The sequence below is a fragment of the Coffea arabica genome, chromosome 9c (genome assembly GCF_036785885.1).
Source record: "Coffea arabica cultivar ET-39 chromosome 9c, Coffea Arabica ET-39 HiFi, whole genome shotgun sequence".
NCBI lineage: Eukaryota > Viridiplantae > Streptophyta > Magnoliopsida > Gentianales > Rubiaceae > Coffea > Coffea arabica.
In genome coordinates, this window is record NC_092326.1 from 351,804 (window position 1) to 376,328 (window position 24,525).

The 24,525-nt window shown below is 32.5% G+C and overlaps 1 protein-coding gene, 1 long non-coding RNA gene and 1 other non-coding gene across 3 annotated transcripts; 2 read left to right on the top strand and 1 right to left on the bottom strand.

Annotated features, from left to right (window-relative positions):
* Positions 1-1,455: 1,455 nt before the first annotated feature.
* Positions 1,456-4,653, bottom strand: LOC140014436 (uncharacterized). The gene is made up of 2 exons (XR_011821191.1): positions 4,223-4,653; positions 1,456-1,680 (listed from the first exon to the last, which is right to left on the bottom strand). It is a non-coding gene; the product is annotated as an uncharacterized lncRNA (long non-coding RNA).
* A 3,477-nt stretch (positions 4,654-8,130) lies between these two features.
* LOC113709156 (small nucleolar RNA R71) lies at positions 8,131-8,236 on the top strand. Its single transcript, XR_003452579.1, has one exon. It is a non-coding gene; the product is annotated as a small nucleolar RNA R71 (small nucleolar RNA).
* A 15,358-nt stretch (positions 8,237-23,594) lies between these two features.
* LOC113708470 (protein S40-1) lies at positions 23,595-24,011 on the top strand. Its single transcript, XM_027230926.1, has one exon. The coding sequence runs from the start codon at positions 23,595-23,597 to the stop codon at positions 24,009-24,011; it is 417 nt and encodes a 138-aa protein (XP_027086727.1).
* The last annotated feature ends 514 nt before the right edge of the window (positions 24,012-24,525 follow it).

Below are 24,525 nucleotides of genomic sequence, written 5' to 3' on the forward strand. Positions count from 1 at the left end.
AAGAAAGAAAAAGATGAAAATGAAGAAGAAAAAAAAGAGGATTGAAAAATGGCAACTTGGTTTTAGTTTGTTTATTTTGATGTGATGTTACTTAAATTGTTGTTTTTTATTATTATTATTATTACTTAATGTTATTATCAATTTTGTTAAATTACTTTTCAAAAAAAAAATAAATAATAAATAAATAATAAAAAATAAATAAATAAATAAATACACGACATGCAAGCTGCGTTTTTCGCAGCTTGCAAGGGAGGGCTCGGTGAGCCCCTTAGCTGCAAATATAGTAGAGATTGGTGAGAGTTTAGGGTTGATTTTGCCCCCATATAAATAGAAAAAACAACGCAGCTTTGGGTGGAGAGAAAAAAGGTCGGCGGCTAGGGAAGAAAGGAAGAGCAAGCAGGCTACGGGGTTTCTAGGGAGGAAAGGAGAGCAACGGAAAAAAAAAAAAGAGAGTGATAGAAAAATAAGAACAAGAGCTTCGGAGAGCGGATCAACCGAGAGAGAGAGATAGAGAGAGGGTGACTGGGTAGCTAGACAAATCTAAGGAAGAGATAAAGAATGGCTAAACAATCTGAAAGGAGCTGAAAAAGGGGACGGCTGGAACAAAAACAGAGGGCGACGGCGGCTAGGATTCGGAGAGAAAAAAAAAGAGAACTGAAGCGAGAGAGAGGGAGGTTTTGGACGGCTGGAAAGTTGTGGAGGGGGAATACAGGTTGGCGGCCAAGAGGAGAGATAGAGGGAAAAGAGAGAGACCGAAAGGGATAAAAGGTAGTGGCTGATTAAGAAAAACCAAAAGAGTTTGAGAGGGAGGAAGGGGGAAGCTACCACCTGAAGCAACAAACTGGAGCAAAGGGCTGATAGAAGACAAAGACAGTCACTGGAACGCCTAACCTTCATACCATCAGCAGTTTCGGATCTTCATTGAGAGAAAGCACGAACACTGTAAGTTATTCTCCCCCTTTAAATTCCAGTATTGCTTCAAACACAGACTTTGGAAACTTGCAAAGTCGGTACTTCGTGAGTTTTGCTTATGGAAAGCTTACTAGGTTGTTGTCTACTTGTCCACCTTTTCTGTTTCATGTTCACTACGAATCTGTGGCTTTGTTTGTGAGTAAAAAGGCTAAGTCTTTTGGCTGCCATAGCTATGTCTTGAATTCATGCGTTTGAGAGCTTGTGAATCAAAAAGCCATCAGCTTTTTCGTGTTTTGTTTCTCCATGTAACTGAATGAGGATGGCCCGTAGGTTGCAAGTGTTGTTCTGAGCATCTTGTTTGCTTTCATGTGTTCGGTCTGAGTCTTTTAGGCAGAGGCTGTTGCATATGGGCAGTGTGACGCCCCACATCTCCCTAAGGCGGACCAAAGGGTATCCGCGGACGCCTGCCCAACTCACGCCAGGACTCAAGCAATTCCATCCAAATTCAAACCGAACTAAACACTTCGATGAGAGCAACATGAATACAATAATGCGGAAGCGTTCAACTTAATAAGTCACTTAATGTATAACCAGTACATCGGTAAATCATGAAACGACTTAAATTCAAAGTACACATCAGGGCCCAAACTTTTCAAGTTTACAATTTCCAAAAGTACAACCCAAACCAGGGCCTAGTCAAAATATATATAACAGGAGTCTTAACAAAATTCAACGGATGGTTTCTCCATATTTCTCCAAGAGTCGGTCCTGTTAAGGAAAACAAAACTATAGGGTGAGCTAACGCTCGTGAGGCCAAGAACACACATGCAAGCACGTAATCAAATAACAATCCCAACTTTAATAAGTAAAGCCATGTCTTTTCAATAATCAATCTATCAAACAGGAAAAAGTAATCAGAAACAATTCAAGGATATAGTAGCTCTCATCAGGAGCTAAGTTCCACTCGATCTGTCGATGTCATTCGTATACTTTCCCGCATTGACCCTCCTGTCAACCGGGTCGGTATTTCCATTTCCGTAGATCACCACTTTCTTCCCTCCGTCCACCGTACACCCCAAGGGCCCACAAGTCTATTTTTAGGGCGATACTCGACGAGTATGCCAAGCAAGACCTCTTATTAGGTCGAGCTTATAATCTCATGGCTCGCCCAAGTTCCCGACCAAGCCCATTGCCGGCTCGAGTCTAAGGACGGCCTATGAGTTTGGGCGTCCCCCATTCATTTGGTAGTCGAGGAGATTCACTCCAACGACACAAGCATTCATGACATGACATTGCATTTCATTCATTCATTCAATACATTTCATTCATTCATTCATTCATTTGAAATTAGAACGAGTGCGATAAAGTACGCACCCGCCCTTATTTTTAAAACTCCCAACAAGTATCACAAATAAGCAAGTATCAAATTCATACACTTGACACTCACCGAGCAATTCAATAAGAATTATTTTCTGGGAGTTCAAGTGTCCGCGGTGAGATCCTCTTGAAGGTCTCCTTGCGCGCCTGGCAATTTAATAGCGAATAATCATACAATTAACCCACTTATCAAGAAGATTGTACATTAGTACAATCTAAGGATTATTTCGCAAAAAGGAACAATTACACGTAAATCGAGGTTCAACTTGCCTTTTATCATGTACAATATTATTTGAGTTTTGATCATGAAAATCGTAAACAAAACGTTTAAGAACATCAAAAGAATAAAGAGTTTTTGAAAAACTCTATTTCTTTGAAATTGGAAAATTTTCCAGTTTTATGATGAATCTTTGAAAAATCATAACTCGCTCGGTATAAGTCAAGAATTGGAAAACTTTATACCGTTAGAAACCTCTTAGAGAGTACTATAAGTTCCTAGAAGACACTTTTCCATGAATCGAAGTGGAAAGTGATCAAAAATGGGCTTGAAGACGCAGCTTCAGTTTACAAGGCAGAATTAAGTTGGATTTCGGCCAACTTTGAAAATTCGGCACGATTCGCACGTTACAAATCGGCCTCTGAAATTTTCAGCTCAATTAGTGTTGCAAGTGAAGTGTAGGAAAAAACAAGAGGATCAAAAATCGGAGTTTCGAGCACCGAGATACGGTAGCCCGAAGTTGAGCAAATTCAAGACTGGATGAGGATTTTCCAGATTTGAACCTCTAACTTTAGTAATTCAATTGGGTATCGAAACGAACTTGAATCGGCACCAAAATTGGCAGTATTTCAATACTATATGGAAAGTATCTCTCTATCGAATTTCGGGGAAAAATACCTTCGGCAAGGTAGTTAATGAGCCAACCGAAGTTCAAGAAAATTCCTAAGGCATTCTGCCTTTGACTTTCATTTTCCAAATTTCCAATCGTTTAACCAAGAAGGTTATCCAACCATGGTTCATTTGTAAAATAAGGGTCTAAGATACACCCATAATAACTTTGGTAAGTGTTTAATATCAAAAACATCAACTAACAAGTTCACTCCAAGATTTGGTTCCAAACCAGTCCAACATTAGGGTTTTTCCAAAACAGAGCAGTCCACATGTTTCAGTCACAACTCAGTCATTATAGCTCGAAATCGAGCATGGATTACGCCGTTGGAAAGTACATTCATAGGACTAAAATATCACAGAAGAAATCATTTCCAAATTCGGCGCCCATCTGGTTCAAATTTGGGCATCAAGTTGCTGCCTGAACACTTCATTCCAGATGAACAGAGCAACAGGACAGCGAGCTTAAAACATTTGGTTCGGCTTGGTCACAAAGAATCAGAACGTACATTATATACCAAATTAAAGCTAGGAATGTCTAGTTTCAAACGCCACTAACGGCACATGATTTCGACATCCGAGGACAGAGTTATAGCCAAAATACTACTGCTGGTCAGAGACATACGCGAATCAGTTTCCAGATTTGCTGGTTTCGAAAAAAAAATTCATTTGCTCCATCAAACCTCAATATTTTCCAATGAAATTTTTCACACATCTAATACATCCTATAAACATCCAATTCAAGCCATTAAACCATTAAAATTTGGCCTGGAAATGGCCGAATATAGCAGGGGCAAAATCGGAAGTTTTAGCCTCTTACACCCAAAGAAGTTTCCACTAATTACCCATCACTAATGCATCATTATAATCACTAAACCAACAATATAATCACCATTAATCATCACATCAGCAACAACAACCCAAGTGTGGGAATTCCAAGAGCCCACAATCACATTTTTACACCATAAACAAGTAACTAAGTGCATGCATGAACTTAATCTTGTCATATAATCTCCAAAAGATAAGAATCCATGGGTTGATCATTACCTACTCCTTTGGTTTGCAAGGTCAGAATTTTCGGCCCTCTTGAAGCTCCAAAGAAACCGTGAAAGCTCCCTTCCTCCTTAGCTAGATGTAGTCTCCAAGTGGTTTGCTAAGAGATCTCCAAGTTTGGTGTGATTTGGGTGGATTTTGGTGCATGGATTGAAGATGAAAAATGAAGACAATGGAGAGCTCTTCTCCTTCTTGTTGTTCGGCCAAGTGAGGTGAAGAGAGAGAGAGTGCTGATGCAATTGGCTTCCAAAGGAAGATTCTTTGTGTGGTGCAAAATGCACCTCAAAGTCAACTTGAAATAGTGCAATTTAGGGTGCGTTTGGACTCGATCTTTCTCGCGCGTTTGGTTCACTAGTGCACTAAACCTCCAAGGCATATATATTCTTGTAATTATTATTCACTCTTAATTGTCCCGAAATAAGGGTCTAAAGTCCTTCAATTGAAGTCGCGCGTGTGAAAACGCGTACCGTCAAATTTAACGCTATAACGCGAAACTTTCGAAAAATTCTTATAACGATTGCACTACTAACTATCACTTGAATATTTATTCATAAAATTACCTATTTTAGGACCATAGTACAAGCCCCCAATATTCCAAGCTTATCGGCTACTACGCGGATAAAATCTCCAAGTACTATTCACTATTTTTACTAAACGCGCTCTAGGAAGTTAATTTTCGAAACGAATCATTTAAAAAAAATATAACGAAGTTATATTATCATGCGTTTAGGTCTCATAAGACTAGAAAATATTCCTTGGAAATAAAAATTCAATTAAATAATTTATTAAGCCATAAATTAGGCATAAAATAATAGTTTTTGCGAGTCCTCACAGGCAGTGTTAATAACATGGTTTGGAAGCTTTGGCTTTGGGGTTTGATGGACAAGAAAATTGCCGAGGAACCTTGCTGCGTTTTCATTTTTCTGTCGGTCAATTCAATTTCTTGGCTTGAATTCTGCAACAAAATCTTGTGTTTAGTTTATGATTGATAGTTAAAGTCCTGATATTTGGTGAATTCGTTGGTATAATGAAATGGCTGGAAAGTTGGTGCTCGTTCAATAAATATGGGTCATGTTCAGAATCCATACAATTGCTGGTTTGCATTTCCATTGGCTGATGCGTTTCCTTTTGCTGCATTTTATGTCCGGTTGTTGTGGTTAGATCTTATGGGAGCTAGATGTTGTATTTGGATGATGTTGATGACAATGGGTTGAAACCCTTGCATTTCGGTTTGAGTTGTCAAGTTAGCAGAGTTTGTTTGAGTTCTCACGCACAAACGTATCTAGGCTGAAGTAGAAAAAGCTGTTGCATTCATTCTTATGTCTTTGCTGTTTTCTTCTCCACAACAGCTCATCAAGTGAGTTTTGTCACCTAATGTGCTAGTTAATCTTGTTTTGAAAAAGGGAAATTGGAGGGGTGGTGTTGAGTTTGCATGGTTGGGTCTAAAAAACACTTGAATCATATTCGAATATTTGCTGGAAAATGAACAATCAGATTGCTGAACCATCTTTGGATGAAAGTTTTCAAGAATTTACATGATTTCTTTCTAAGTTCTTGCTTGTTTAGACACCAAAGTTGTGTGTTGTGTTGCTTAATTTAAAGCTTGGACATTGGGTTGAGAAAGTTTGATCAAAGTTTGTGTTAGACTCTGAAATTTGTGTTCGAAGATGAAATTGCCGCAGATTTGAATTGCAGAAGCTTAAGTCGTAGCATTTGCATGAGTTTGCATGAAAAAACTTTCAATAATCACACCATGACCCCTTGGTTTGTGTTTCATGCTACTATGACCCAACCAATTGAATAATGTCCTCAATTTGGTCCTTGGCAGCCTTAATTTTGCAATTTTTATTGCTTGTTTGCTTCAAATAATTACCATGCTTTGTTTAAATTGCACTTCATGCATGAATTTAAGAGCTTTATGACCATGTGAGCCCGTGTTTGCATGTTTTCTTTAATTTTCCCAAATAAATTGGTACCTTGACAATTTCTTTTATTTTGGAGGATAAATAAGTGACTTCACCCCATTAGAGCTCCATTTCAAGGGAGGTATAACTTCTTTTATCTTTTTTGTCTCTCACCTATCTGATCCAACGTGCTAAGTGAGAATTGCATGCCTACTTTACTAGCTTTCCTTGCTTTTCTTTCATTTATTTCATTTACTTTTGCTTTTAATTAAGTTATTCTTTTATGGGGTATGTGTACACCTCTTGGCTTGTAATAGATAGGGCTTGGAGGAGCATTTGATGAAGACCTATTGAAGACGTGTGCCTAGCTAGCAAATGTAATTGGTCCATTAGCTTGATTGCTTACTTTTATTACTATGTGTTAATTTGCTTTATTAGGTTCTTGCATCTAGTCGAGCATGCTAAGTGTTATGTGCTATGTGTTTATGAGTGTTTGGCATGTCTACTTGCTTTCTATAGTCGTAGATGAATGTGATGGATGAATGTACGTCACCACACTAGTCCAATGCTAGTTGTGGCTCATTATCCTGTTAGGAATTCATAGAAAGGGCTAGTCCAACGCTAGACCCTTAGGAATTTCCCTTTCGTTAGTGCATACTTGCATGTTCACTACATTTCATGCATTTTTCTTAGTTTTTATCATTTGGCATGCTCCTCCAATTCTTTTCCCCTCATTTTAGGTTTTTTGCATTTTCATGCTAGTTATATGGTACATTTGCTTGAGAGTCCCCTTTCGATAAGGGAAACGAGCGAGTTTGGCTACAAAATAGCTTTAGCACGCTAGTTCTTCCTTCTAATCCAAGGGAAAATCAAAGTCGTAAAGTTAGGAGTCCTTCCCGTACCCGACTTGATGCATTCCCTTAGGGTCATATACTTGCATTCTTTTTATATCACTTCCTCACTCTTTTAGCCACATTTTCTCACTACTTAGAATTTTCTCAATCCATTTTTTCTCACCACCTTTCTCCTATCCCTCATTTATTTTTCTATCTCACAAATGGCACCCAATTGCACTTATATGTATCTACTATCCTATTTTTATTCATTTGCACACACAAACACCTTTATTTTCTCACACTTGCACACTTACACTTAAGTCCTCACTTGCATTAATCACGACTTCCATGAGAGCTTTCCTCATTGGCCACCACAATTCATGTGGTTGGGACCTAAAAGCCTCATGAGAAACATTTTAGGTTTAGGATTGTATTTTTCTTTCCTTTTCGCATCCATTAGTCATATCCAACATGCGATACATACCCTGGGTAGAAAAATTAGGAAAAGTGGGGCTAAGTCACGCAACTAGCTTTGGCTAGGGTAAGGGAGTGCCTTAGGTTTTGCCTTTGCCTTCTCCCTTATCAAATGTGACCCCCGATCCCTTTCTTTGGTTACGTAGACCTAAAAGTTCTTCAAAAGGGTTTGTTTACTTTTTCTTTCAAAAACAAAACAAAATCATTTTTGGGTGACTTGGTACACCCTAACTCCGTACCAAATGGCGACTCCATTTTTCATCCAAAAACCCTTTTTGAACTTTATTTGGCCAAACCGTCGCATTTTCAAGTCCCACGGCCTTTTATTTTCATTTTTTCACACACGTTCACATATACACTACTCACACAAATATCAAAAAGTGGGGCGCGACAGACATTAGATGAAGAACTCGGACCAACTCCGATTTGTCTACTTAGCAATTTTACCATATTATTCATTTGGACACTTAACATGTTTAGAGTGTCCATTTCGATCATACCTGTTTAGCATATAGAATTAGCTCACTCATTTGCCTATTGGTAGTTGTTTGCCGCCATTTCTTCTATCCAGTTTTGAGATTCTTGGGGTGATTTATCTATTAAAACTTCACCTGTGGTTGCATCAATAGTAGTTTTAGTAGAGAAAAATAAACTATTATAGAAAATTTGTACGATAAACCAATCGAAAAATTCATGGTGTGGACATTTTCGTAGCAAATCCTTAAACCTTTCCCAAGCTTCATATAATGATTCACCATCTTCTTGGTTAAAACTAGTAATTTCCATTCTAAATTAGCCATTTTACCTAATAGAAAGTATTTATTCAAGAATGTTCTAGATAAATCATCCCAAGTAATGAAAGTATTAGAAGCATGAGAGTATAGCCAAATTTTAGATTTATCTCTCAAAGAAACGGGAACAACCTTAGCCTAATAGCATCTCCATTAATTCCATTCATTTTAATTGTATTACAAATGTCCAAAAATGTGGTTAAGTGTGCATTTGGATCCTCTACAGCATTACCTCTAAATTGAGATTGTTGAACCATTTGAATGAGTGATGGTTTAATTTCAAAATTATTAGCGTTTACCATTAGTCATGCTATACTTGTTTATGATACTTATATCCCCAGTAGAGCAAAATCTATAAGAGATCGCTTATTTGCTTCGTTTTCCTTCATTTCTTCTTCAAAAGGCAACTCAATAGCGATTCCCTCTATATGTTGAACCTCTTCTTCCTCTTGTTGTGGTGTACGCCTTTTTTGTCTACGTAGTATCTTTTCAATTTCCAAATCATAAGGTGCAACCATACGTAAAGTCCGATGCATACACTACAAGCAAGAAGAAAAGAGATAATGTAGTAATTATATTATAAAGACAAATAAAAGTTCTAACCTATCTATTGACAAAAATTCAACTAAACTAATATAAATGTCTAAATTAATAAAGTTTTGTAGGCCCTAGTATTGCCGCTCCCCGGCAATGGCGCTAAAAATTTGACGGGTTCTCAACATAAGTACAAGTTTAATCCAAAATATACCCGTTTGACTGCAAGTATACAGATCAAATAGTAGTTTAGAGCATATATCGGGTCGACCCCATGAGAAGCAACTATTACAAGTACTAGGTCCTTTACTTACTCTACTATTTAGACTATCTATCAAATGAAGGCAAAAGAAATAACAATACTTGCTATCTAACTATTTTAACTAAATAACTTGCAAGATAATAATGGAAAAATTGCACTAAATATTTAAGTTTAAGGAGATAGAGTCCACTTATAACACAAAGATACACGTGAATAGATTTACCTCTTGTTACTACTCTTACTCAACTAGAAATTCATTTCCAAATTTACCAAGACTCATTCTCATGATGTAGTGGTTTAGAATAATCTAGTTTTCCCTATTCTCATAGTGAATAACTAGATCTACTCTTTTATTTTTCATGAAATGCAAAGTTAATCCACTTAAGTGTACCTTTATTCTCATGAGTCTACTCCTTAAGTTCCATTTATGTTGTTCCATCATTATTACCAATTTTCATTGAATAATAACAACTAAAAACTTGCTATTAGTGATCAAGCAACAACAAATAATAAACATGCATAAATGGACAAGTTAATATAAGATGTAACAAGTGTAAATCATATTCACTTCTTATCAAGTAGCCATAAGTTTCATCTACTCCTTAGATTTAGAAATTTAGCTACTCGATCATGTGAAATAAGACAATAAAAAGCATAATTTCATTGCATGAAAACATAATGAATCACAAATAAAGAGAAAGATAGAGAAATCTTAGCCAAAATGATGAACAAGTTCCCAAATCTTCTATTTCTTCAACAAAATGAGTGATACAATGAATTCTCCAAATTTTTCTTACAAGTTTCTTGCTAGAGAGAATGAGGGAGAACTAAAACTAATGTCTACCAAGAACTACCAAGAGTCCCTTCTCTCTTCAACGATTCTTACATATGTATTGTTAAGAGAGTCAAAAAGCGATTAATGATAAGACATAAGCTCCTTTTTTTCTTCCCTAAGCAATCTTGAGCATGTGCAACCAAACTTCTAAGGTAAACTTGAACTAGAAAGCAGTGTGAAAATAAAGCAAATTACAGAAAAACATGGGAGAATACGCGATCACCTAATATGCAACCTAAGACCGCGTATTGAGGTCACATATTGCCTTCTGGATTGATATCTCGATTGTTTTTTGCTCCAATTCCTCACTAATCATCATGTCCAAACATTTGTTCATGCAATGCACCATTAATACTTGCATTTGATCTTCTACTTTCTGAATTACCATTGAATCAAGAGCTAATGACTTTGAATTGAATTCATCTTGATCCAACGTTGAGAGCTCACCTCAATTCTTGCGAATATAACCAACTTTTGCAAATTAGGTTGTTCAAATGAAGCTTGAATAATTTAGAAGTTTAGGGAGCAAGTTATATTTTAAATCATCCTAATTTATACCAAAAACACACACAAAATGCTACTAATATCCATATATAATAAACACTTATCAAAGGGAATCAATTTTGTCAGTGACCAAGATTCTTTCCATAGAGAAACCTTCCTCCACAATCTCTCTCTTTTTTTTTAATTTTTTATAGGGTTACCCTTGATAGACTTCACAATAATTGGTAATAATGAAGACTTCAAATTCAGCAAATATAGTCTTCATTTTACACAAAGCAACCAGCTTGCGCAAAGTTCCTACAAAATTGATTATGATAATTTTAGCTCTCTAGACAATTTTTTTGAACAAAAGTACTTTTTTTTTTCCAATAAAACTCTCTCACTTGAAATTGGTGCTTTCTCAAGTTCAGAGAGAAGATGGGCCCTTCTATTTTGGGTAAAAATATTACTCCCTCCATCTCATTGAATGTATCATACTTTCCTTCTTTAGTTGTTCCAAAAAATGTGTCATGTTTGACATTTCCAACTACTTTATACTTTGAAACTCCTCTTATATCCTTCATTAATAATGCGTAAAAACAAGTGTGATGGGATTATTTTCTACTTTTTACTTTGACTAGCACATGATAAAGAGTAAAAATGGATCAAAAGAAAAAAAAATTTGGTAAAGTGTATTATGCATAAAAAGCACATATCCCAAACATGACTAAATATATGGGACGAAGGGAGTATACATTAAGTATCATAAAGCAATTATGACATTTTTCAAATCGTTTAGAAGATAGATTTGAATCAATTGTGAAAGGTGAGAGTATTTAGAATGCTTAAATCAATGAATCAAAAACTAGATTGATTTCCAGAAGATAAGGAATCAAAAAAAAATTCACTGGGGAAGATGATAAAGATAGATTGATTTCACAACCATTAAACTCATTTTAAAAAATTCAATTTCTTTCATGAGAATTTGATCAAATCCAAAGTTAAAGTATCTTGATATGGGAGAGAAATTGAATTTCATCCTTTTGGAATATGGGATATTTTTGTCTTATGGATCACTTTTGCAGTAGCACTATCGTTACTCTATTCAGATTGGGATGCTTTTTGAAGTTACTCTTAAGAACAATGGCTTTTTCTTTTAAGAGTCATAACTTTTTCTTAATGTCACCAGCATTCTCATTGCTTCAGTGCCTCCCCGGCCCCCCTACCCCTCTTTTAACTAAGAAAGGGGTCCAAAGACAATACGTGCTTATTTTCAATTCTCAATCTCTATTTTTGGCAGAAGACTTCCCAAGTCAAATTCCTAGCAACAGCCAAATATTAAGAATTTCATGATATGTCATAATGAATTGTACTCTCAAGGAAGAATTAGAGAGTGCACCATTTTCACCATGCCTATGCATACGCATATCTTTTTTTTTTTTTTTGTCAAAAATGTATACGCATATCTTCGGTGTGGCTATTTATGTGATTTGATCATGTCTACAGGTCTATATAGATCATACAACTCAAAATATTCATCTGTTTATGACTTTTAACTAAATAACAAGATCCTAGGATTTTTTTTATATATAAATTTTAAGGGATGGTAGGTGCAACTCCAAAGGTTGTGCTGCAATTTATGAATTTAATGGTATAACAACACTAGCTATAGAAATTTGTAAGAAGTAATGTTTGCATGCCTTCAATAACACATGCAATTTGAATGAAAGTTTTTGAAATTTCACTTTTGTTTCTTGTAATCTCACATCTGTTTCTCTATGGATAGATGTACAAAAGCATGATACATGTACTAATAAAAAAGGATTATAAAGAAAAGCATGAAAAAACTTTTAGAAATACTTCAGCCTCAACCTTCTCTCTACATTTCTTCCTCCATAGGAGGGAGATCTTGGCCTCAAGCCAAGGTCTCACTTTCTCTTCCCTTGTTCTTACTTTTATTTAATAAAGTCTCTCCTAGGGTATTCTATTGAGAGTTTTCTTCTCTCCCAAGCTATCCTGATGAGAATTTTGTTTTGTTTTGGTTATTTATTTTTTCAAATCTAAGAAGTTCTTCATATCTATATGTTATATCTAAAATTTCTTGGATCTTCTCGACATATCTCAACATCAGTCTTGAGTTTGAACCAATTGGATACCATATCTAAGGGAATAGACATGCATAAATATCTATGGAGCGATTCGTTCAATTGGTCAGATTTGATTATTTGTGATTCATAGTGTAATCTTTTATATTTTGTAACTCTATTAAATGTAATGATTTTTCTGATCAAATATATCTGTGACATGTTCGATATTGTTTTCTACTATTAACACATTATTTTGTCAAACAAATCGTGCTGGACAATTTCCAACTAGATTATTAATAATAGGGTTAATCACATTTTATCCCCTTAAAGAATACCCCATTTCTCAGTTTATCCCCTAACCTTTAATTTTGCTCACTTAACCCCCTTTAGGACAAAATTACCCTTGCATTATTTTGACCTTTCATTTACTTGTTTTCCTTTCTTTTATTTCTTTTTCTCTTTCTTCTTTATTTAATTCTTCTTCTTTCCCACAAAAATCTTCACCTTAAAGATTGAAATTAAAAAAAAAAAAAGAAATTGCAGAGATCTATCTTCTCCTTAAATGATTAAAAAAATATTCAAATCACTTTTCTAAAATACAATTTTTTTAGCCTTTCAATTCTTTTAATTTTGAGTTTTCCTCTTTCCTTTTTAGTTTCTCATTTTATTCCCAAAAAAATATCTTAAGATGAAATTGTGACCTGATTAATAGTCATCAATTGAAATTTGTGACACATGACATCATACAAAAAATCAAAATTAGTTTTTGGTGCTTTTTTAACCTTCACCCAAAAATATGCAATTACAAACTCAAAACAAAAATTTTCATTGAAATGGAATTTCTATTGGGAAGGATGAAAGAGAGAAGAAAGAGAAAAAGAAATAAAAGAAAAGAAAATAATTTCATCTTATGATATTTTCTTAAAAATAAAATGAGAAACAAGAAAGGAAAGAGGAAAATCCAAAATTAAAAGAATTGATAGGCTAAAAAAATTGTATTTTAGAAAAGCGATTTGAATATTTTTTTAATCATTTAAGGAGAAGATAGATCTCTACAATTCCAATTTTTTAATTTCAATTATTAAGGTGAAGATTTTTGTGGGAAAGAGGAAGAATTAAATAAAAAAGAAAGAGAAAAAGAAATAAAAGAAAGGAAAATAAGGTAAATGAAAAGCCAAAATAATGCAAGGGCAATTTTGTCCTAAATGGGGTTAAATGAGCAAAATTAAAGATTAGGAGATAAACTGAGAAATGAGGTATTTTTTAAGGGGATAAAATGTGATTAACCCTAAAGTAAAAAGACAAGTTTAGCCCATAAAGTTATTATCATTTTACCCCCATAAACTATAGTCTCATTATCAATTTGCCCCATAGAGTTAATTTTTAGGTAATTTGTCTCACCATTAAACTAACTTAGCAAGTTAAAAAACTTTAGAAGAAAGTACCCTCCTCTTTATATAATAAAAATAATAAAAAATTTAGAGTGGCTCTTCTCCTCTTTAATATTAAGAAAAAAAAAGGTCAAAATGTTAATTCTTTCTTCTTGGCAATCTTATTAATATTAAAAAAAATAGAAAGATCAGAAGGGGGAGGAAGAGGGGGAGAGAGAGATAGAGAGAGAGAGAGAGATCAATTCTTTTTTTAGAAAATGCAAATAAGAAAGAAGTAAATACTTTTATTGTTTTAAAATTATTTCACTTTACTGTTTACCACCACATTTCAATCCTAATTCCAACAACCTTAAATTAATACGTTAATATTAGACCTTTTTTTTTTTTGCAAAATCTAATTTTCTGTCTCATTCTTTCCTATCTCTCTTTCTTTTCATAGTATTAACAAATGTGAAAAAAGAAATTTGAGAAAACCCTTTTATTTTTATATTTTTGGATCTCTTAACGTGAAAAAAAAAAAGAATAATCATTCTAAATTTTTTATTTTTAATTATATGTATAAGGGTAAATATACTTAAAAATTTTTGGCCATAGTAGTTAGATTAACAATGAAGTAAAATGCCAAAAAAATAATGTTAGGAATTAAATTGATCATATCACTATAATTTAAAAGAATAAAGTAATAATAACAGTGTAGTAATGCTATAGAATAAAAGGGTATTTTTGTCTAAAATTTCTTAACATGTTGAGTTGAATTACTTATAGGGGGTGAAGTGACTAAAAGATAATGTTATGTGGTAAACTGATAGTAGTGATATAGTTTAAGGGGATAAAGTGATAATAACCCTAAAAAAAACTTGAGCATTCTTTAAATATATAAGTACTAGATATTGCCCCACCTGGCCTGTACTTGTTATTTCTGGGTTAATTTCAGAAACTTCCCCTAAGGTTTATGACAATTTCACTTAGCACTTTTAAAGTTTTAAAAATATTACTTGCTTCCCCTATTTTTAAATTTTTGTAACATTTTCAACCCAATTCAAATTATGTAATTAAAATATTCATTTTAGAAAAGTGATAATAATTTCTTTCCAACCATGCCCATTCATTGCCTTATTTTTTTAATTGTAAGTATGATAATCAAATGTTAAAAACAAGGACAAAAGCATGAAGATGTACTTTTTTTAAAAGGCCATATTATAGTAACCACAACCATAATCAATATGCTTTTTTAAAGTACAAACAAATAATAAAAATTTATTTAACATGTTTTCAAATTACAAAATAATTTTTTTCCTTTAACATTTGTCTATTTGGCACTCTAAAGTCACATTTTAAGAACTAAACCCTATTATTTTTTTTTCTCACAAAAGCATATATTTCTTCCATAAAAATGTTACAATTCAAGAGATCAACTATGATTTTAAAGCTTAATATTGGATCTAGTTTCATTTATTCATATGCTTATCATTTGCTTTTAGATTACCAAATGAGAAAAATCTTTCTTTTTAAGTAAAATATTTTGATTGAATTTAATAAATTTTGTGAACTGTTTAGAATCTTCAATTTTTATTTATCTAGATCAATGGCTTGAAAATTTAGAAAAGATAAAAAAAATTTTAAATTACATTTAAAACTTATTTGGGATGTTTAGAAGGTGAAAAAAGTTATTTTCTTTAGCTTTATAATATTTCAAATAGTTTTATATGCTTTGTTAATTATTTATAATTTTAAAATTTTAAAATTTGTTTCCAAATTATATTTAAGATTTGCTAAAGGATCTCTCAACCCTACACTTATAATTTTTCACTAAAAAACACATCCATCAAGTTTTCAAATATCAAGGGATTATAAATTATATGCAATAATTTTTTTTGTAAACATAAAATTTTAATCATTTATTTTGAATTGAATTGAAAATGTTATAAAAATTTCAACATAGGGGATGCAAGTGATATTTTTAAAGTTTTAAAGATACTAATTGAAATTGTCAGGGCGGGATAGGTTTCTGAAATTATCCCTTTGTTCAACACCTTGTATAGTAATTTTGGCAAGCAAGTATAGTAAGCAATCATTGCCCCCCCAAAAGTGAGACTTTCTCTTATCCACTAACGAAACGAAAAGGAAGTAACCATTTATTACACGAAACCAATGACAGAGGCAACGTGGCATGAAAACAGGGAATAATGGAGATTCCTTTGAGTGCGTGGCGTATGGGAGTCACTTTCGAAACGTGTCACGGTTTGAGTGGTTTGTCGTCTTTGAATTATTCGACCGTGTGGTGTCCATCTGACAACTCGGTAGACGAATTATTTGAGGCGGAGCAGCAGCCGTTGGATGCGCCGAGTTCCATCGTCACTTTAAAAGTACGGCTCGCATCCAATCATTAGCTAAATTGCAGCTCACTCTATTGGAAATTTGAAAAAATGCCAATATTTTACAAGTTTTATTTGTAAAAATAAAATTTGCTTGCATCACATAAATACATTTTTTAATTATTTTTTTATATTTCTAACTTTTCATCCCACCTATATCAGATCATTAAAAATACTATAATATTATTCTAAATAATATTTTCAAATAATCTCCTGTCCAAATGTACCTGTTATGACGATTGACTGCTTAGCATTTTATGGTGTGTCAAATTACAAAGGTTTTGATTGTATACATAGAATCTGTCGAAATCGGTATTTTATTTGCACCAATTAAAAAGGGTTTCAGATTTTTTTTGATAAATAAGCAATAATTAGGTAGATGCAGTTACTAGTATGATAGTGCCCATTGTACACCCATTTAAAAGTCCATATATGTTTGGGTGTGAGTGTGGCCATCTTTGATTTGGAGTTCGTATACGATAATTTGGTGAAATTTTTAACCTTATTCATGTGTATTTTGAAAACCAAATAAAATAATCTAAATAAATTATAGATGGTGAAAGAATCTAAATCAATTATTATAAGTCTTTTCAATTTTAACCTAATTTTCAATGTTAGTCTAATTTTTTCTTTTGATAAAAAATAAATTTTATTGACAAGATTGCTGAAATCATTTAGTACAATTTGATTTACATCATTGAAATTTGCACTATTGACAGGTTAAACATGTACTACAAATAATAGATTTACAATTTAACAAACACAAAGATATGAAAAATTATGAACAAATCTGAAAAATACAAGAAATTTCAAAATATCTTCTAAAAATATAAAAATCATTGCAGCTCCATTTTGTACATGTTACAATTATCAAATATGTTAATGAACTATTCTAAACTCTAATAATGACAATAAGATCTACCGAGATAAGCCCAAAATTCAAAAAAAATCAGATCTAACAACCAAATTTAAAATAAATTCAGATCTAATAACAAAATAAGAAAAAACTATACAAAAATCTCACTAGAAACTTCTAGGAGAATAGAAAATTTGGAACCCCAAAAAAAACAGAGAACTTTCAGTAAGAAAATTAGGAGAGACTTTATTAGAAAAATCAAATATAAAATGAAAAAAATTAGGAAAGACTTTATTAGAAAAAAATAAAATATAAAATGAAATCCATGATCTTCTTTCCAACAGGAAAGGCTTTTTGAAAAGAGGAAAAGAAGTAAGGGAGATGGACTTGGTTCTACTAGTTAATGTTGATACCTACAAATTGGAAATTATGGATTCAAATGTTAGTCTAGATTAGATGTGGCAAATCAACCCACTTAACTAGATTTACCCATACCCGCCCATGAATAGATGGGTATGGCCGTATGGGTATCTTAAATTTTTGTATATGGGTATAAATGGGTTACCCAATAATACCCATTTAATAAATGGGTATTATTGGGTAACCCATCAAACCCAATTAACCCATTTAAAATTCTCTTCCCCCCAAGTCTTTTCTTTTCCCCTACTTTTTTTTTTCAAATTTTTCATTTTGTCATGATGTTAACATTATTATTATTATTATTATTTGTTGGTTTTATCTTATTATTTTATTTTTTTTAGTTTGTTAACTTGCTCATTTTTTAGCATTACCAATTTATGATAAATTTTAGCCTATTTTCTTATCTTTATAAAATGAAATTTTAAATTTATATATGAAAAAATGTTAGGGGTTCAAAATTTTTGGATTAAGTTTTATATTAATTTTTATAGTACTTAATTCAAATTTTTATATTCGTATTATTCAATTATTAAATAATAGGTAATTTTGTGACATAGAGTATAAATGAAAAAAATTGGTAATTAAATTTATTGAACATTATAAGTAAATATTTAAAACTAATGATGGGTACAAAGAGTGGTATAAATTGATAACTTAGTTTGCAAAAATGAATTTAAATGAGTTTGTAAAAAGTTAAAATAAATGAGTTATAAATGGGTAATTGGATTACCCAATTCATTTTTTGACTTACCCATTTTACCCAACCCAAACCCACCCAAGTCACCCATTTTGACACCTCTAGTCTAGATTGAACCTAAAAGTAAGTTCATAACACAAAAACCATAAACTTCTCAACTTGGTAGGTCACAAAGGAGCAGCGGGTGCCATTCCATGCACCGGGTGCATCTATTTATTACGTGTATCCGAAACCCCAATTTAGACATATAAAACTTCCAAATCGACAATTTCATTGCAGACGAACACAATATTATTGGATCTGTAATTTCAAAATTGGAATTTTACGGAGAAAAAATCATCAAGGAAGGAAAAAAAAAAAGACAAAAATAGCTTTTCGCTCTTTTCTAATACCATCTTGTCCCACGTCACTTTGACTTTTTACTTTAATTGTGTTCTTTAATTTCAAAACCCCAATGACGGGGAATATATTATATGTGTTTAGATGAAATATACACATGCCTTCAAGCCAATACAACCAAGTTCTTGATTACTTCAACTACCAAAAAAGCTACTCTTCCCAACCAGTGTTTTTGTTTCGAGCTTATCCTCATCTCTTTCTGTCCATACGTTTTGCAATCTGCCGGATTCCAATTTATCATGTCCTTCACCAGTTAAATATTTTCAATCAGTTTAGCTGTGGGATGTCCAATGAGCCAAAACTCTGTAACAAGGGTTTTAAGTATTATAATTAACGCGGATATGTCTAACGGGTGCCTATAGGGCACGCGTACGCGTTAAAATATATTTTGTATGTCATATTTTTAAAAAAAAATAAAATTAATTAGAAAAAGTAAATAAATACAAGAGAGGATAGGCAAGATTAAATAAGGAAAGTATATAAATTAACACAACAGAGGGGAGACAAAATTAAATAGAAAAAATATATAAATGCAAGAGAAGATAATAATTGTTAGTGTATATATATATATATATATATATATATATATATAATATAGGTTAGGTGAATACTAAATATGTTAATAATTTCTCTAAGAGCACTCGTTAAAGAAACCCCTATAATTAATGCAAGAAAGAGTTAAATAAATGCGGTACAATAATTGTAATTGTATATATTCGCATAATAAATTAAATACAATTTAGATGTGCTAATGAAGGTATCCACAAGAAAAATCCATTTTCAATTTACAACTTCTTGATTTGCCAAATAAACCACCAATTAAATGTATTATAATTCATAGTCTGTTTCCATGTATTCCATTTCTTTCCTTCAAACACACAAGTAATGCACACAAGCGCACACTTCAAATACTACTTACCTTTCCTAGCTGGCACTGAAGTTGAGTGTATTGACAAAACAAATTTGACTTGAAACCCAAAATATGCAGTAATTTAATGCTGAATTGAATTACTACCAGAGAATTCCTGAATAAAGCAGCAGACGTTATTTGGTTTTTCTCTAAAAGTAACGACGCCGTGTTGCACAACCTATTACAGCTGGATTGTATAGGACTTTTAGCTTCCATTGAATGTTTCCTCAAGCTGGTCAGAAGAGCTTGATGGAATAATTTACTGATTTTCTTGGTTCAACCTGTTATATTTTACATGGCTGTATGTACGCAACGGATCTTCTGTCTCACATCCTGTGTTATTCTCTGTCCTATTTTTTATTATATTGCTATTTTTCCTACATAAATATCATGTTTTAGTTTTTTTTTGTTTCCTTAAGATCCAATAACTATTAATTCAGTAAAAAATAAATACAACAACTTCAAAAAAGTAATATTTAATAGAAAATTAAAAAATACAACAGAAAATTTATAAAAAATCTCATTTTTTATGCATTTTGATTTTTTCAGTTTGTTAAATTTTGTGTATTACTGAATTAATAATTATTCGATCTTAAGAAAATAAAAAATAACTAAAATATGATGTTTATGAAGGAGAAATAGCAATATAATAAAAAATAGGACAAAGAGTGACACAGGGTATGGGACAGAAGATCCGTTGCGATATATATATATATGTGAGTTGAGGTAATTCCAATAAATGTGGCCTTAATTATCTGTCCATCAGTCCAAATAAGCAGGTATCATTTGATTAAAAAAAAATTTTCTAAATCATATAGCTTAATAGCTTAATCAAGGCATTTAATCTTTTGAAAAAGGGACAAAAAAATTTTGGAGGATTGAAGTGGCGAAAAAAAATGTGAAAGAAGGAAGAAAAGAGGAAAAGAAAGGAGCGAAATCTTTTTCAGTAAAGCCAAATTGATCCTAGGATAAAATAAGTCACATTGTTCCTTCATTTAAATTCTGTTTATATACGAGAACAACAAGTGTCACCCTAAAATATAGCACAATTACTTGAACATAAAACTGTATGTGATTGATTTCTGGCCAGATATTAGAATGTAAGAACAATGATACAATTGTTTGTGGTGGCTGATAATTGATAATAATGTAGATTGTGGTGTCGAATATCAACATATAAATAGTCAATTTTTTTTTTTTGGCACTCTTAGATTCGGATTCTTGCATTAAACATTGAAAAAAAAAATGTTAGGTTTGTTTGGATTGAGCATTATTTCTCCAATTTTATTTGCTTACATCATCATTACAATTTTCAATACACCTTTTTATCTTCCCAATTACCTTTTTATCTCACATACATCACCTCACAAAAAGTGTTACAGTAAAAAATCCCAAATAAGTTACAATCCAAACAAACATGTTGTATTCTTTTATCATCATCATCATCCTCGTTGTTGTTAACTGAAATTCAGATAAAGAAGAAAAGAGTTACTTTTATTGTTGTTTAACGTGGTAAAGTTTGACCTTACGGAGTACAAGAAACAACCAAAATTTGTCAAATTTTAATTAGTTTGGAAAAAAATTAGAGTCAAAACTTGTTAAATTTTCTGACTTTCATCTAACTCCCACCTAATATACATTCTCTAGTCAAAATCATTTACACGTGCACCCATATCATCTACAAAATAACAAGTCAATCTTGTGGATAGATCTAGTTATATATAATATTCTACAAGCTGAAATGTACATCCCCATTCCATTCAACTCTACCTTTTCTACACTTCATATGTTCATAGAAGTATATTTTAAAAAAATCTCTTACTTTTCTAAGCGAGAAGAGAATAACAAATACATAAATCACCAAAGTGAAATAATTAGCCCTCGAATGGGCAAAAATTGTAGTATAGTGTAATTGTATGAGTAACACAGATTTGAGAGACTTAAATTCAGCATCTCTTTTTTTTTTTTTTTTTTTTTTGGAGCCTCCACTTTTTTTCTTTCACCATTAGACCAAGATCAAACTAATTTAATAAGAAGCAAAAGGTCGGATGCTCGAATTACATTGAACATTTCACAGGTATAACTTACAGCTTAATAATTGACCTTCAATTTTTTTTTTTTTTACATAATTTTCAATTTTCTTTTTGTTTTTGTGTAAATAGAGACTTCAAATCTTGCAAAGGAGAAATGAAAAAATTGAGGGCTTGAAAGCCGAACTAAGGACTTCACAATTACTTGGCCAACTCGACCAAATCTTCCGGGGGTTTGTTTGGATTGCTTCATATTTTCCCAATTTTATTTGCTTACATCATCTTTACAATTTTCAATACACCTTTTTACCTTTCCAATATCTTTTTATCTCACATACATCACATCATAAAAAGTGCTACAGTAAAAATATCTCAAATAATCCCAAATAACTTACAATCCAAAAGGGTCTTGGGATAATTAATTAGCTTTCTCTTTGATATTCCATTACTCTGGCAATCCAAAGAGTGCAAAAGCCTCAACTAGAGACAATGAAACAATATACTATATGATTGAAAGATGGAAGTTAATTAACCGTAAAATAAAGTATTATTATACACAAAATTCAATCGCAAAGTTTACTCAAACTAAGGCAGATTTGAGAACCATTAGTAACACTTCACGAAAATTTTGTTAGCATTAAGTAATAAAATAATATTGCGACTTTACCGAATTAAATGAACAACTCCTGTATCCTTCATCAATTTAATTTGGGCTTTTACATCTACGAATCTATGTATAATTAAATACGTCTATATACAAGGTTTATTTTCCACCAATTAAAATACTTATACATATATTAATGCCATGAGATGTTAAGTGCAATATACGCTAAAATATGTCAGTCCAAAAAATAAAAACAATTAAAGAGGGGAATAGAAGCCAGCGGCTGCTAGATCCTTAATTTACAATCGTCATTGATATAAACCCCTTAATTACTCTACGCGTCATGTGTACAAGAATTTGCCTACTAATTCAACAAGAATATACACAGCATTATGACATAAGATGTCCAATGTAATATGCTCTATGTGGAGACAATTCAAGGACAATTAAAGCTTAATCCTCAAGAGTCTCTAATAGCACGAAATTAATTATTTGCAAATACCTACACTTTAAATAAATTTTTTTTAAAAAAAAGACTTCTTCCATTCATTTTTCGACTCTACACAGTTTAAAGAATTCGATATTTGATCCACTAGCAAAATGTTCTTTTCACATTTACCCCGAGTATAAATTCGATGTACTTGCTTTTGGAGCTTTAAATTTTCAATGGTTTTTTTTTTATTAATGTGTTTAATATTGTAATATGACCATTTTTGGTAGAAATTATACAAAAGATAAAATAGGAATGTTGAATTTTTTTAATCTCCATGTTGAAACATAACAAATCACTTGAAGACAAACAAAAAGAGAAATCAAGACTAATAAAATAAGGTGGAGAGAATATTCCAATTTGCATGAGTTACCATTACTCTTGAATTGTGCATATTCTAGCCTATACTATCTAAAATTTGTGATACCAAATCGTACCATATCACCTTTTATATATATGCTTCTATATACATTTAAAAAAAAAAAAAAGAAAACCTTTTTTGCAACACAGATGAAGATCAAAGCCAGTATACAAATATTACACACAACAAAAGCCGTGAGTTGCAAGTAACAAAGCCGGCTCAGTTTAGGCAGCTATTCTTTTTTTTTTTTTTTAATTTAAATGCAGCTTGATTTGGAGAGTAACTTTTAGAGAGCGAATGAAAGAAAACTTTTTAGAGAGAGAAAGTTGGGTCCACACTCAAACTCCTTTCTTCTGACAACCTCTTGTGTCATCCAATCAAAGAGTACTCACTACGATTTAGATCCTTAAATAATCCAATCAATCATTTCCCCATTTCCCTATAAATTCCATGCCCTTTCCCTCCTTTCCCCAGTTTCCTAGCCACCATTTTTTATCATCTTTCTCCCTTTCTCCATCATTTCAGCAGTCCCCGTATTCATCTTCTTGTATCAGCTGAAGAAGTTATGCATACTTTTTTGTCAAAAAGAAGAAAGTAAGAAAAAAACATAGCAAAACCCATTTTCCAATGGCGGAAGAGTTTCAAGAATCTGAGGTGATTTTTCAAGAAATTGATGGAAGTGAAGACAATGAGGAGTATTATATTCCTATGGAATTGAATTCCAGGGAACTGAGGAAAATCTCCAACCCCAAGAGAAAAAAGTTGAAGACCAAGAAAAATACTTCTGCATCGCTTCCTGTAAGTATACCGGAAAATTTTTCGGGCAATAATTCTTGTTTTCGGTCCATGGAATCAGACTTTAACGATGATGATGATGGCGACGACGGAGAAATGGACCCACCCCATGTAATTATCGGAAGGCGAATCACCAGAAAAGTGATGGCATTTTCCGTCTGCACCGGAAATGGAAGAACTCTCAAGGGAAGAGATTTGAGTGAAGTAAGGAATTCAATTCTCCGGATGACTGGATTTCTTGAAACGTAACATAGAGTTCAGAAGTTTCAATGAGAGAAAAACCAAAAAGAAAGGAAAAGAAAAGGAAAGGAAAGAAAGCTTATTTTCTCATCTTTCTTTTTCTCTTTTGTTGTTTAATTATTGTCAGTTTTTAACTGTCACAGCTGGATATTGTAATTTTTTTTCCGTTGTAAGAGAATTACTATAGTGTACAAAATTCCCAGAAAAGGCAACCAAAAAACAAAAAAAAAAAAAAAGGAAAATGGGTATCTCAAGTTTCCAAAATTAGAAGGGAAAAAAGTGTTTCATAGCTCAAATTGTTCAAGTCTTTATTAATTAATGTTGTGATTTCGTTTTTTTTAATTATTTTTATGTTGTGTAGATTATGATTAAATTAGGTTTCTGTTAGGCTAAGGTGGGCGCTGGCCACACTGTTTTCTGGTTCTGTCCGGTCTTAGAACTGCCCAACAAGAACAGCTGTTTGCAAAGGGATGAATGCAAATTCCAACTTATGATTAATTGTGTACAATTTGAAAAAGACTTT